The sequence below is a fragment of the Myxine glutinosa genome, chromosome 5, assembly GCF_964187855.1.
Source record: "Myxine glutinosa chromosome 5, kmMyxGlut1.1, whole genome shotgun sequence".
NCBI classification, from domain to species: Eukaryota; Metazoa; Chordata; class Myxini; order Myxiniformes; family Myxinidae; genus Myxine; species Myxine glutinosa.
In genome coordinates, this window is record NC_136265.1 from 150,706,434 (window position 1) to 150,720,340 (window position 13,907).

At 42.4% G+C, this 13,907-nt stretch overlaps 1 protein-coding gene across 5 annotated transcripts in view; it reads left to right on the plus strand.

The window, feature by feature from the left end:
- The window catches only part of CNST (consortin, connexin sorting protein), a 111,072-nt gene extending 109,855 nt beyond the window's left edge, over positions 1 to 1,217 (plus strand). For all 5 annotated transcript variants that reach the window (XM_068115934.2, XM_068115937.2, XM_078778858.1 and 2 more), the window contains one exon: positions 53 to 1,217. In XM_068115934.2, the coding sequence (XP_067972035.2) occupies positions 53 to 333 (281 nt within the window). In that variant the 3' untranslated portion in view covers positions 334 to 1,217. The remainder of the gene's footprint in view (positions 1 to 52) is intronic.
- The last annotated feature ends 12,690 nt before the right edge of the window (positions 1,218 to 13,907 follow it).

A 13,907-nucleotide genomic window follows, 5' to 3' on the forward strand; every position in this document is an offset into this window, starting at 1 on the left:
CATCAAATCTTATGTTTCTTTCTTTTTTTCTGTCTTTTAACTAATCCTGCAGAGCCTGAGGAAACGGCTGGAAGCTGCTTGCTGCTCCTGTTATTGATGTTGGCTACAGTCGTGGTGAGCGTGGCAGGCACAGCTGCTTATTGTCGAATACTTGCGGTGACTGGTGGTCAAGACGCCGCCCCAGAAGCATCAGTGACTTGTGCAGAGTTTGAGACTCGGGCTGTGGCCTACTATGGCTGGCTCCGCCAGACCTCGTCTCGGGCAGCTTCTTGGCTACACCAAGGCCTGGCACTCTTTTCTGTTTGGATTTCAGACTTTGTCACATTGACGTAGGAATTACTGCATGATTGGCTGAAAATTCAGTCCATTCTCTATTTTGTGGTGTTGGCCAGTATGCCCTGGTGACGCAGCCAGCTACATATCAGTAAATATGGAGAATTATGTGAGAGCATCTAGCCATACAATTAAGTAATCAGATCTGGCCTATGACTAATATCGTCGGATATGATCTAACCCCAGGAGTCAGATCATGAAACCTGGATGTATATTAGTTATGTACTTGATTATTCGTGTAAAAATTGTTCTCTGCTGCTTTGCTTTGACTTTTACCACTATACAGTGATCATGCTCGTAGGAATTTGCTTTCAATACCAGGAAATAATGTGTGTTCTGCATCTATCCTGAATCTAAGCCGCATCTAACTCGAAAAGGCCTTAAAATGTTTGATAAGGAAAGACCGACCATTGTTATTGGACCATGAATTTAGTTGTTCAGATCCCGATTGCTACAGATCAGGCGGTCTCATGCCCAAATGGCAATACATACGTAGGAAAGATTCAGGAGTGGATGCAATGAAAGAGGTTGAGCTCGTGTGGTTATTTGATGATGTCAAATCAAAAAGTTTTAAATCTATACACATTACTTGTTCAATGAAGGAATGATAGACAAATATCTAATGGTGTTTGTCTGATATGAGACATATAATCTAACCTTAACTTGAAGAAAAATGATTGTGGGACATTATCACTTGGGATAGAACAATGGTATGTGGTTCAGAAATCCACAACATTAATTTATGTAGGCGAGTGGAGCAGAGGTAAAGATGGTAAAACACATTTCAACTAGAAATCATTTCAAAATGCAACGCCAGTCCGCACCTGCTTTGTACTTGAACTAAACCTGATGAAAACAGCAGCTTAAAAAAAAAAACAATTTTATTCCTGTGTTTTTTTGTTTGTTTACAACATCGAGGCTCGTGTAAGAGCTAGCACATTAAACACACATTAGCACATAAAACACAAAAAAACATAAACGGACACAAAACAATAAAGGGAGGGGGAGACAAGATGGGGAGAGAGATGGAAGCACACAAGCACAACAGTAGAGAACAGGGACATCGGAGAATCTGTGGAAGGGAGAGGGCTGGAGGGGGCGGGGGGGGGGGGGGGGTGCGGGGGGTTGGGAGGGGAGGGGTACACACTATAAAACAAATTGACACGACTAGGCATTTTGGGAATGAAGCCGGAGATTGAAACAGGTGGATTTGAGGTGTATTAACGGGGGTAGAAAAGATCAAGGTTTTGGATGGGGGAAGATAAGAGATGGTGGTGAACAGCTGTTTTAAAGACCTGGAGAGAGGAGTGGGATTGAAGGGAGTGGGGGAGTTTGTTCCAGAGGCGGGAAGAAAGAGGAATGAAAGAGTGAAGTTGAGCAGAGAGTCTTGATTTTGGCAGTTTAACCATAAGAGGGTTGCTGGCAGATCTTGTGCGACCTGTAGGAATATTTGGGGGACAGAGCACAGAGAGAGCTGGGTGAGCTAGGCCAGAGAGGAGTCGGTAGAAGACAGAAAGACCAGCGACCTGCCTGTGGTGAGAGAGTGCAAGGTCCTCATAATCAGCTTCATCGTGGGAGATACCAATGATCCTGAAAGCTTTGGTTTCTACAGCATGAAGCCGAGCTAGGTGTGAGGCAGGTGCAACAGCCCAGAGGGGAGAGCCATGTGTTCTCCATATTCTCATAATAAAGACTTGTTGAAAGTTTTATGACAAAAGCTTAAATGGTAAAAAAAGAAAGAAAAAGACCTGGACAGACACACTGAAGCTGAAAATGATAAATAGGTGAAGAAACACAAAAGCGATTACAAACCCTGGCCGTCTCATGCTGCTTTGCGGGTGAACGGGCTGATATGGCCTATTTGTACTTATTGTGACATTGCCGTCTGGCATTTTCACTCAATTATTAATTGTTCTCCATATTCTCATAATTAGGGTGGTTTGTTAAAAAAGATTGATGACAAAAGTTCAAATGGTTGCTTGGACACACACACACACACACACACACACACACACACACACACACACACACACACACACACACACACACACACACACACACACACACACACACGATTGCAAATCCTGTATCTCCCCTGCGCGGCGGACGGGCCAATGATGGCATTTTTTTTTCTCCGTGCTCATCAGGGCGATTAAATTAGAATTTATTCCTCCCCATCGATGCCAACCAATGGGGGTTGTCCGTGCTCTAGCCTTTAAATGCTGAGTGTCGAGCAAGGAAGCAGCACGTGAATTTTTAGTCTTTGGTATGGTTGGCCCGGATCAGAAGATTTTGCGAAACGTCTTCAGATATTCTTGATTGTTGAGGCTTCGGTCAAAAGTAACACCAAAATATTTTGGGTCTAATTCTCTTTGTGGACTTTAAAACAAAAATGCCGATTTAATCTGGCATTTGCATGCCGACAAATTCAAATGAAAAATGGTAACCATGGCTTCTATGCATTTTGATGAAGTGTCAAAGTATTCTTCCATTATTGTAAAGTTATTTGTGAGTGTATGTCTTGCATTTTGGAGGTTTGCTGCATATCTAGAGCATAGTTGTCCACAGGAGCTTCTTTCCAAGATAACGTATGTCACATGTCCTCTGTTCATTCTTTTCGCTAAGTTATTCGAGTGCTGGGGTCAACATGGATCCTTGAGGTGATCCATCATTGAGGGTTTTGAAAGAACTAACCTGGTCTCTGAGAAATACTCAAACCTTGTGGTTCAAAAAACGATGTGAAGTGCCACAACAACAACAACAACAACAACATGCATTTTAAGGCCATTTTCCCTGCTAGAGCGGGGGTTAGCCTTGCGGTCCCCATGACAATCTTCTCCATCTTGCCCTATTTTCTGCATCTCTCCTTGTTAACCCCCTTGCCCGCATTTCTTCTTCCACCATCTTTAGCCAAGTCTTTCTTGGTCTTCCCCATCCTCTACTTCCTTCTACATTCATTTCCATCAATCTTCTCAACCAGTCACTTTCATCCTTCCTCAACACATGACCAAACCATCTCAACCTGTTCCTCTTCACAGCATCAATCACGGGCTCGATTCCCATCATCTTTCGCAATTCATCATTTGTCTTCCTCTCTCTCAACGATACTCCGCACATCCACCGAACCATTCGCATTTCCACCCTTTCCAGCCTTCGTTGCTGCTCTACGTTCATTACCCATGTCTCGCTCCCATAAATCGTAACACTTCTCACACATGCAGCATACACCTTTTGTGTGAAGTGCCACAACAGCAGAACAATTTGGCCATTTTGATTTGCACTTTTATCGCAGGCCGATATTCCAGGTCTATGGGGAATGCATCGCCGGTCTTGACAGCGGAAGTTGCTTCATCAGATTGTAAGCTGTCCATGGGAGATTTCCTGCCCCGAGAAGTGCAATGACCTTCACCTACTTCTAAATTGGTCATAAGTGGAGGGGATGTTGGTGTGCAAGGAAGTCAACTTCTTCAATAACTCTGGTTGGATGCCATCTGGACCTGAACTACTTTCCTGACTTTGAAAAACAAGGCTGCATCAATTTCTCTCTTATAGGGTGATGATATGATGAGATACAGAAAGTATATCGAATTATCTTTTTCAAACTTTGTGTTTTATTGGCTTTTGGGTACAATTTCCATGCTTCAGAGGAGCCAAGCGGTTACATACATTTTTTTCTTGTCATTGTTGCATTGGATTAGTTACCCCCTCCTCACCCCACCTCAATAGTAATTAGGCAGTTTCTTTGCTTTTTCACTGGAGCTTGTGAAATTGAGGGTCTTAACTGTTTCCCACCATCTTTGGTGCTGGGGATTTTCAGGAACTAGTAATTTGGTGGGTCTGTCCAGGGCATGTGGTTTCATCACAGTCGTTTTAGAGCGGGCCTGTGTAAGCTTCACTGTGCCCGTAAGGAACGTTCTTTTTGACAACAGCTTTGAAGAACTGCGAAAAGCTATCACAGCTAAATGTTTTGGTTCCGGACATAATTGGCGATCTTGTCCTTTACATTGGCTGTATATTCAAGACCATTCACTTTACACAGGTTCCATCAGAGCTTTAATGATCATGTAACACACACAACACAACATGTGTTTTTGCTTGAGCATTCGTTTCGTGGTCTGGTCTTTCGTGGTCTGATAGCCTGGCGTTGGCTTAGCGGTTAGGGTGCCGGCTTGGGATCCTGGGTTCGAATCCCGGTCGATCGCTTAATTAACGCCAGGGGGGTTGACTCAGCCTGTCATCCTTCCGAGGTCGGCAAATTGAGTACCAGCTTGCTGGGATGAATGATCCCGGTGTGTACCCCGATTTAGAATAGGTACACCGTATCCCTGCGCATCGTAAGAGCGTGACCAAGGGTTGGCGTCAGGAAGGGCATCCGGCCATAAAAACATTGCCTCAAACAGGGAACCATGATTGTCATGGGGCTCGCAAGGCTATCTCCCGCCCTAGCGGGGAAAAATGGCCTTAAAACGATCATTCATATTCATTCCATTCATTCGTTTCGTTGTCATTGTTCAGGATATGGCCGCATAAGATGTAGTGGCTGTTAAAATCATCAACATTGAAGGGAGTGTGTGGTATTGTTGGTAGGGCTGGGATCAGCCATTTCACATGCATTCGCTAATTGACATTGATAAGCATTGGCTTGCCTTTTCTTCCTGTGGCTCGGGAGACCCTCATGTTATCCATTCTCGTCGAAGTTTGACACCTGTGTAAGGCTTTTATTGATATCGGTGGTGATGTCATTCTTCAGGTATTGGGCGGTCGCTGTGACCTCAAAACCATGACTGCGCTAGCGATATACACGTGATATATTGCATCTTCATTGTTGTTCCACATCATTGGATCTTCTTATTTTGTATGCATTACAAGGTTGCGGGGTAGCGTCATTGGCTGAGGGCCCGGCTATGTACCGCTGATGGAAGCAATGCCCTTTGCTGGTCAAGGCAGGAATTTAGAATGTGGCCATGGTTTTTTTGTGTACTTAGTCGGGGGTTCGTATAAGAGTTAACACATATAACATATAATAAAGGGAGCGGGGAACAAGTAGGGGGGAGAGAGAGAAGAACAACAACAGTAGGGAACAGGGACAGTGGGAGATCTGTGGAAGAGAGCAGGCTGGGTCAGGGTACATGGGATAAACAAGATGGACACTACAGGAAATTTCATGAAAGAAAACGGAATTTGAAGGAGGTGGATTAACAGAAGTAGAAAAGATCAAGGTTTTGGATGGGGGAAGATATGAGATAGTGGTGAACAGCTGTTTTGATGACCTGGAGGGAGGGTGGAGTGGGATTGATGAGAGTGAGGGAGTTTGTTCCAGAGGTTGGAAAAAAGAGGAATGGTGCCGCAATAGCGTGCCTGCACTTTGCAAAGGACACCGTGGGGTCTTTACGCTCCATCAACTAATGCTGGCAGATGGGACGCCCAGTTTAACGTCCATGTGAGGGACAGCACACACATTGAAGAATCACCTTGCCTCTGAAGCATCGGAATGACAGTTTATATCTGGATGTGGATTCAAATCCAGGCTAGACAGCTTGGAGGCGAGTTTGCGTACTAGGCCATCCTGTCAGCTTGGATAACCTTAATGTAAAAAAAAAAGTTTTGACTGAGCTGTTTATGATTTGCCTCTCTATGTATTTATTTATTAAAATATCAATGGTGGTTATTTAGTTCTTAAGCATATTGAAACCTGACTATTGCTTTAGCCGATTGGTTCCTTTATTGGTTACACGAAGCTAACATCGGTGTTTGTTTGTGGATGTTAATTCCCAGTTCTGATTAATGCTCAACTTTCTCTCACTCGGTTTGGCATGGTTTATCACCCTGTGTGGTGTCCACTCCTTATAACCACCTGCCAATCATTCTCTGTTTTTGCTATTTACAGAAACGCATTTGATCTCTCAAATGTTTTGCTCTTGTTTTTGACCGTTCCCCGACTGCAAGGCCTCGCGTACATGGATGTACATGGATGCAATCTTAGCTGTCTGCTAAAAGAACCCGACCGTCAGTCATTTGTCCACGGTGCTTCAAATGTGCAGACAATTCATGATGTTGTGAAATTTTATGAAAAGATGATTCATTTTATTGAACGGTTATGTTTATACATGTTTTTGTACTCATTTTGTATTTAAGGTAACGAAAGATGATCTTTCTCATCTTAGGCCTGATATATAAAAGCACGTTTGGAAGCGTAACCCAAAAATGCTTAAAACAAAACTTTGCTTTGCTCGCATTTGTTTATGAAACATTTATTTTTATTTTTGTACTCATTGTTTAATAGTGGGAATAGTTTTCTATTGAAACCTTCTTTTTTTTTTGGTGGAGGATTATCAAAGTTATGCCTGTGGAGGAAGGGAGACGCCAGGGGTACACAGTGAAAGGGTTATTACCTCCGCCACCAAAGGTGCTATGTTTTCACCCCTGTCTGTCTGTCTGTGAGCACGATATCTCAGAGTTATGGATGGTGTCGGACGAAACTTGGTGGTCAGATTGGGTGTGTGACAAGGACCAGTTGCTTAGATTTTGGTGAATGTCCGGATCCAGATACTATAACTTGTTAATTTATTAAGTGATTCTTCACCACTGAGTGGACCAAAAACGATAAATAACATGACATTTCAAAAAGTTGCGGACAGATTTGGACAAATGTAGATGAGTTGGGTAGGTGACAACAACAAAGCAATTCGATTTTGGTTCAGGTCTTGATGCCGATCTGGCCTATCATTGAGATGCAAAACATAAACTCTTTACGACGTGGTGGAGGTATGCTCTCTATCGAGTGCCGTTCTGGTTGTTGTTGTTGTTTGATTTGTGGCGGACAATTAAAATGTGCATAGCTTTACTTGAGTGCCTGGCATAGTGGTTGTAAAGGGAAGGGCTCACAAGCGACTGGGTGCTGGGATCGCAGAAACTGTTACAAACAGTTCTCTCGTGTGCAAAAGTATAAATGCTTCCAAACAATATTATTTTCTCTACTGACTAAAAGGGCTGGCAGGGTGTCCTGGAGGTGTGCACACTCGAAGCTGTCTAACATGGGTTGGAATCTCGGCCAAACTTTATAACTCTCATCCTCATGATTCACAGGCAGGGTGATTCATTGATGTGTGTGTGTGTGTGTGTGTGTGTACTGTCCCTCAAATGGACGTTAAACTGGGCATTCCGTCCACTGGCATTAGTCGGTGGACGTTAAAGATCTCATGGTGTTCTTCACCAATATTAGGCGAGATATCGCCAGCACCCTGAACAAATTACAAATTCCGGCCCTAACTTCCTGCGTGAGAGTGGCTACTCGACCAGGATTGTAACCTCGTAAATGCTTCAGCAGCACCAACACTCTACATAGAGTATGGTACATGATGATGATGACTGAAATATATGGGTTTGCTTTTTTGTTTACATTGGGGCTGAGTGAACATAGGAATTGAGGTTGAGTTAGTGAGCATTCTACTTGTACACTTTTCCATGTTGTGGTAACACGTTGTGGTCATACATGTTCACGTGTGACACAGAAAGACATTGTAAAGTTTCCATGTTGCATGTGTTCAGGTACAGAAACTTGCCTCCACAAACCCAAGTGACTCGCATACAGTTCCTTTTGGGTACAGCCATGGAAAGGTCTTCCATCAATTATATTTTGGTTACAAAGATCAGGAAAGAGTTATTTGTCAGTGGTTTCAGCCCATTAACCTCGGTACCACCATTATATCCTCAGGGTAGTGCGTTCTCAGCAATTTCCCTTCGCCGTCGAGAAAACTGAATTTTCCTTCATACTTTTGTCAGTTTTTCCTCCACTTTTTGTGTCACGTTGTGCCAGTCTTATCATGGAATTGTATTGGGTAAAATAATTGATTCCAATTCAAGAGGAACTGGCAGTACATGTAAATGAATGTCAAAGATGACGGCGTCATTGTAAAGGAACATTGTTTGTTATCTTCGATACATCCATCCGGCCACTATATTGTTGCAGGTGACTGTAAAAGTATGTAAATAAATAATTGTGTTGCGTTACGTGTGACACAGAAAGACATTGTAAAGTTCAGATTTTGATATTGACCTGTATAAACCATATTTTATTATTCTCCACTCTTAACACTCTTAATTGCCATTGCTTGTGTGAAATGTCACATTTAATCCAATAGTGTGGACTTCTTCAGGTTGTGAAATGTATTGATATTAGGGTGGTCCAAAAATTTGAAGATTGGATTTTCATTTCTGCACAAGCCTGCCCCTATTCCTATTGAAGAAAGTAGTTTGTGGTGAAAATTTGAGCTTGATTGGACAATATTTAGAGGTTGCTCAAAATGTTGACAAATTTTAATGAATAATAAGATACAGAATTTTTAGCATCATACATCAATTCATAGATAAATTATCTATTTTCAATTACTCAAATTATTTATTATTGTTATTGTTGTTGTTTGTTTGTAAACTAATAAATAATTATGTACAATGTACCATTGTACAATGTACATGTATGTTCAATTGTTCATTGTTCATTGTTCATTCATATAGTCAAATTAAGATTAAAAACAAAACAGTAGATTAAACATTCATGTATTAATTTGACAATAAATCATTTATCGGAAAAAAATAAATCATCCATCAGAAAATGTAAAATGTCTATCAGAGACGATAAAACAAATCTATCAGAACAATTAAAACAAAGTAAACATCAGAATACACATAATTTGAATGATTTTATGTAACATTGTTTTCAGAAACTTGTGTTTCAAAACATTGCCTACTTTTTTGACAAGATGGCTTTGGTTGACACTGGAAAGTTTTCACGATGAAGTTTCACAACTCTCAACACAAATTGCTTCTGCTCTTCATTCTTGGTCAGAGTGTCATGGAAAGTTTGGATGAGAGCAACACCTCGCTCAGCACAGTCATTGATAACCTTCATGAACTTGAGGAACTTGAGGGATCCTCACGCTGCATGATAAGGAATGCTTTGTCTTCTTCATTCGTCATTTTCTCAAGCGCATCATTTGGTGAGATATAGAAGAGGGATTGAAGATCACCTTTGAACATCTGCTCCTTCACTCTATAGTTTTCGAATGTCTTGGTTCTATTTTTCTTTACCAGTTTCTGGGCATCATACAACTTCAAAATTTGGCGCTCACAGCAATCTACTCTCTGCACTGGAATTCGTGCTTTCTCCCAGTATGCACACACAGCTTGTACTGTACACTAAGTTTGGCACTTTCACGAACTGTATGGTGTTCTTCTATGTGATGGTTCACCATTTTCTGCAATGTGTGTCCTTTGGTTGGTAGTCCCCCACATATTATTTCCTTTTCAGACTTGCCCAGCAACCAAACTTTGGAAGAGCTGCGAGTTTCTGGCATCTGAAAAAAACCAGGATAAATTAAAAATGTTATTTTTTGAGCAACCTCTAAATAAGTCCCAATTGACCTCATATTTGGTTTATATGATCTTTATAAACATAGGAACAAGGGCAGCCTTGTGGAGCATGGATTTTTAATAGTATTAAATATTACATATATTTGTGGACCACTCTAATGGATATACAGTATATATATATATTGTTATGGGTGACGGGGAGGAGGACCAGAGTCCAAAACGTCACTCCCGGCTAAGTGTGTTACAGGGTGACTAATGTCAGCGACCCTAGGTCCTACCCCCAGCCTGCCGGGCCGAGGCCCGCAAGCTAACCGAGCGGTTTTTTTAAGCTTGAACTTTTGGTTTAATGCAAGGAGTAGAGGCTCTCGAGTTTAGGCTGCCACACTGGCGGCTCAGGGGAGGCTTGCAACCCAATCGAAAAATGTCAATCAAACCAAATGAAATACCATCAATTTACTTCACAGAATGCAAAACGACACAATAAGCAAATCATACAAGTACGACGATGGACTTAATTAATGAATGATGACAGGCTGAATTAACACAGGCCACATACATCCGATACGAAAGGCCGACACAACATCATACACACGGACTCTCCATCTAACCCAGGGTAAGGAAAGGGAAACAAAACAAAAATCAATATTCGCAGGGAATTCAAATAAAACAGGATATGAGGGAGGGAATGGAATGGGGTTCAGGTCTGTTTGAAGAGCTGTTCATCGACTTTCGTCAGAGCGAGGCTTGGCGGGAACAAACGTGAATGGACCAGTCATCACGGTCTGCGATTCCTTTGTCCTTTGATCCCTTTCCTTTCCTCAACCTCCTTCATGCAACACAGCAAATCCCTCAGCTCAGGAAGTTAAGCGAGGTCGACTCCTTCATATAGCACATGTCGAGACCGTTCACAGCATGAAGCACTGATGGTCTCCACAGAGACCCAAAGAAGCGCCATTTTACATAGCATACGCTCTTTTCCTTTTTGTCCACCTCCTTCATGCACATTGAATCCTTCAGAAAGTTCGTAGCGATCGAGTCCCTCACACCAACACGCTCAGGCCGTTCACGCCACAAGCAAGGATCGCTTTTTTATTGTGCCGCCAAAAGACCTTCTGCTTCTTCCTACACGTTCTTGCTTCAAAGAAAAAGGTGTGTATCCTTTCCAAAGCTGCTTTGTGCACCACCACCAACAGTCAAAATCACGTGGTGTAAAGGGATTGGATATGGAGTAAATTTTAAGAAAGGAAAAGTAAATACGAAAAGGTCCTATTTGGGATCCCACAGCTGACCTGGCATTTCTACACAATACACCCTAAACGACACGAATCGTCTAGGCATGCTTTGTAAACGATTGACATTCCCACAAATGTAACAATATATTTGTATATGAATATATATATATATATGAATATATATGTGAATATGAGTATATACATATGTATAAATGATGTCATAGCATGTGCTGTATATGCCTCCATCTGGCTGTGAGTTGTGACCTCCCCAAAATATACAATGCACATACGGTATTTAAATGTATTGCATAACTTTTGTGAGTATTAAATGGGTTTCTGTCCTTATTAATTTTGCTGTGCTTAAATATTTTGTATTGTGGAAGGAAAACGTCAATCGAATCCTTGCGATGTAGTTATCTTGTAAAATGCACATTCGTTTGAACAAAGATGTTTGTTGTTGTTTGAAATATGTATTCTGCTGGAAATCAGGAAATACACCAAGTTGTTATTACATCATTATTATAGCAATCAAATGTGCTTTCACTTGTATTGAGGGAGAATGCGTGTTGCAAGGTGTGATGTTGCATTTAACACCGGTGGTTCTGCGTTGTGTTGTCCAATCTGACACCGGAATGAAAGGCCTTTTCACATTCGTCATGTTAGTAAGCATTTTTAAAACTAAATGTATTTGCAATCGCCATTGATGGATTGTTTGTTTTCTTTGTTTTCTTTTTGGCTTATATCAGCATCACCAAATATAAACCACTAGCAGAAGCACCCGGCATTGCCGGGCGGGGAAGGGGAGGGGAGGGGGAAGGGGAGGGGAGGGGAACGGGGGGGGGGAGGGGACAAGAGGGGGAGGGGACAAGAGGGGGGAGGGGGATGGGGAGTCTATCCGTTAAGCCGTTTAGGAGTCTATCGCTAACATTACACACACACACAAACTGTGTTTTATATATATAGATGGGGGATGGAACATCACGTGATCGCTCTGAGCGAATCAGCGCGGTGCTCTGCCACTGGCTCAGATTCCGTGTATAATATTCCTCGCTGAAATGCGCTGAGGTAAATATGAATAAAAAATATGGATCTCGTCAAATATTTTTAGGTAGGCCATGTCCTTCCCAGGCTCAATGGCCATGTCTATGCCAAATATCAAGCACGTGAGCCTCCGTTTAGGAGTCTATCGGTAACATTACACACACACACACACACACACACACACACACACACACACACACACACACACACACACACACACACTGTGTTTTATATATATAGATAGATTGTCACCAAGGATCGGGCACCTTTGTGTTCGGGTTTCATCTGTTTTCGATTCAATTAACGTACAAGGGAATGCTAAGGCAAAAGGTGTGTGTTTTGGAAGGCTAAAATAGCAGCTCCATAAAATTGGAACGAAGACTAAAATCGAAAAAGATTTGGTTGATTTATTTTGAATTTTAAGTTTATTTATTAATATATTAATTAAAGCTTTATATTAAATTTATTAATTCATTAATATAAGAAAAAGAAAAATTTGAATTTATATTTGGAAAAAGATAAAATATTGGACCAAGTTGTATTTTCATTCTACATTTTAAGAGGATTGGTTTAGAAATTAAAGAATGGTTTACAATTGTAATTTGTTGGAAAGAAAGGAACAAGGGAAACACGTGTCTCCCCTCCGTGTGGTTGTCAGAAAAGGGCAGAAAGTCAACTCAACACAATCTAATATACCTCAAGCCGGTCGACTTTTCAATTTGCAAACGGCCACAAAACCCGTGGTTCTGTGATCGATCAATATCCAACTGGTCGGGCGTAGTCTATACCTGAGTTTATTGGAAGGATAAACACAACGCAACACATCGGCGTGGTGCAGCACACAACAAAGCAAGAGGTGACTCGCTCTGCTCCGCTCTCCTTCTGCTCTGCTATGCCATTTATATAAACCGCTGGACAACATTCCTCAAAGCCCCTCTTCAAACCACTTTAAATGCGAGATATATTTTTTCTTTTGACACAACATCGAGGCTCATGTTAGAGCGAACATTAATCACAAAAAGACAAACTGACACATAAAACAAATGATAAAGGGAGTGGGAGACAAGATGGGGCAGAGAGAGAGAAGCACACAAGTACAACAGTAGAGAACAGGGACATCGGGAGATCTGTGGGAGGGAGAGGCCTTGGGGGGAGCAGGGGGAATGAGAAGAGGGGGGTGGGGGGGGGGGTGGGAGAGGTATGAAACACATGGACACTGTTAGGACTTCCAGGAAAGAAGTCGGTATTTCAGAAAAGTGGATCTGGGGTGAATTAACAGGGGTAGAAAAGATCAAGGTTTTGGATGGGGGAAGATGAGAGATGGTGGTGAACAGCTGTTTTAAAGACCTGGAGGGAGGAGTGGGATTGAACAGAGTGAGGGAGTTTGTTCCAGAGGCAGGAGAAAAGAGGAATGAAAGAGTGAAGGTGAATAGAGAGTCTTTATTTTGGCAGTTTCACCATAAGAGGGTTGCTGGCAGTTCTTGTGCGACCTGCAGGAATATTTGGGAGACAGAGCACAGACAGAGCTGGGGGAGCTAGGCCGGAGAAGAGTCGGTAAAAGACAGAAAGACCACCAACCTGCCTGTGGTTAGTGAGTGAAAGGCCCTCACAATCAGCTTCATCGTGGGAGATTCCAATGATTCTGAATGCTTTGGTTTCAACAGCGTGAAGCCGAGCTAGGTGTGAGGCAGGAGCACCGGCCCAGAGGGGAGAACAGTATTCCATTGAGCTGCGGATGAAAGCCTTGTATGTGGTGAGGAGCTCAGGTGTGCCAAGGAAGGACTTCGCACAACGGAGCATGCCCAGTCGGCGACTGGCTTTGGAGGCCAGCTTGGAAATGTGGTTTTCCTGGGAAGGATCATGGCAGATAGTGAGACCCAAAAGCTTGAGTGACAGAACTTCTTGGAGAGGATTGCTCAGAAAGTATATGGG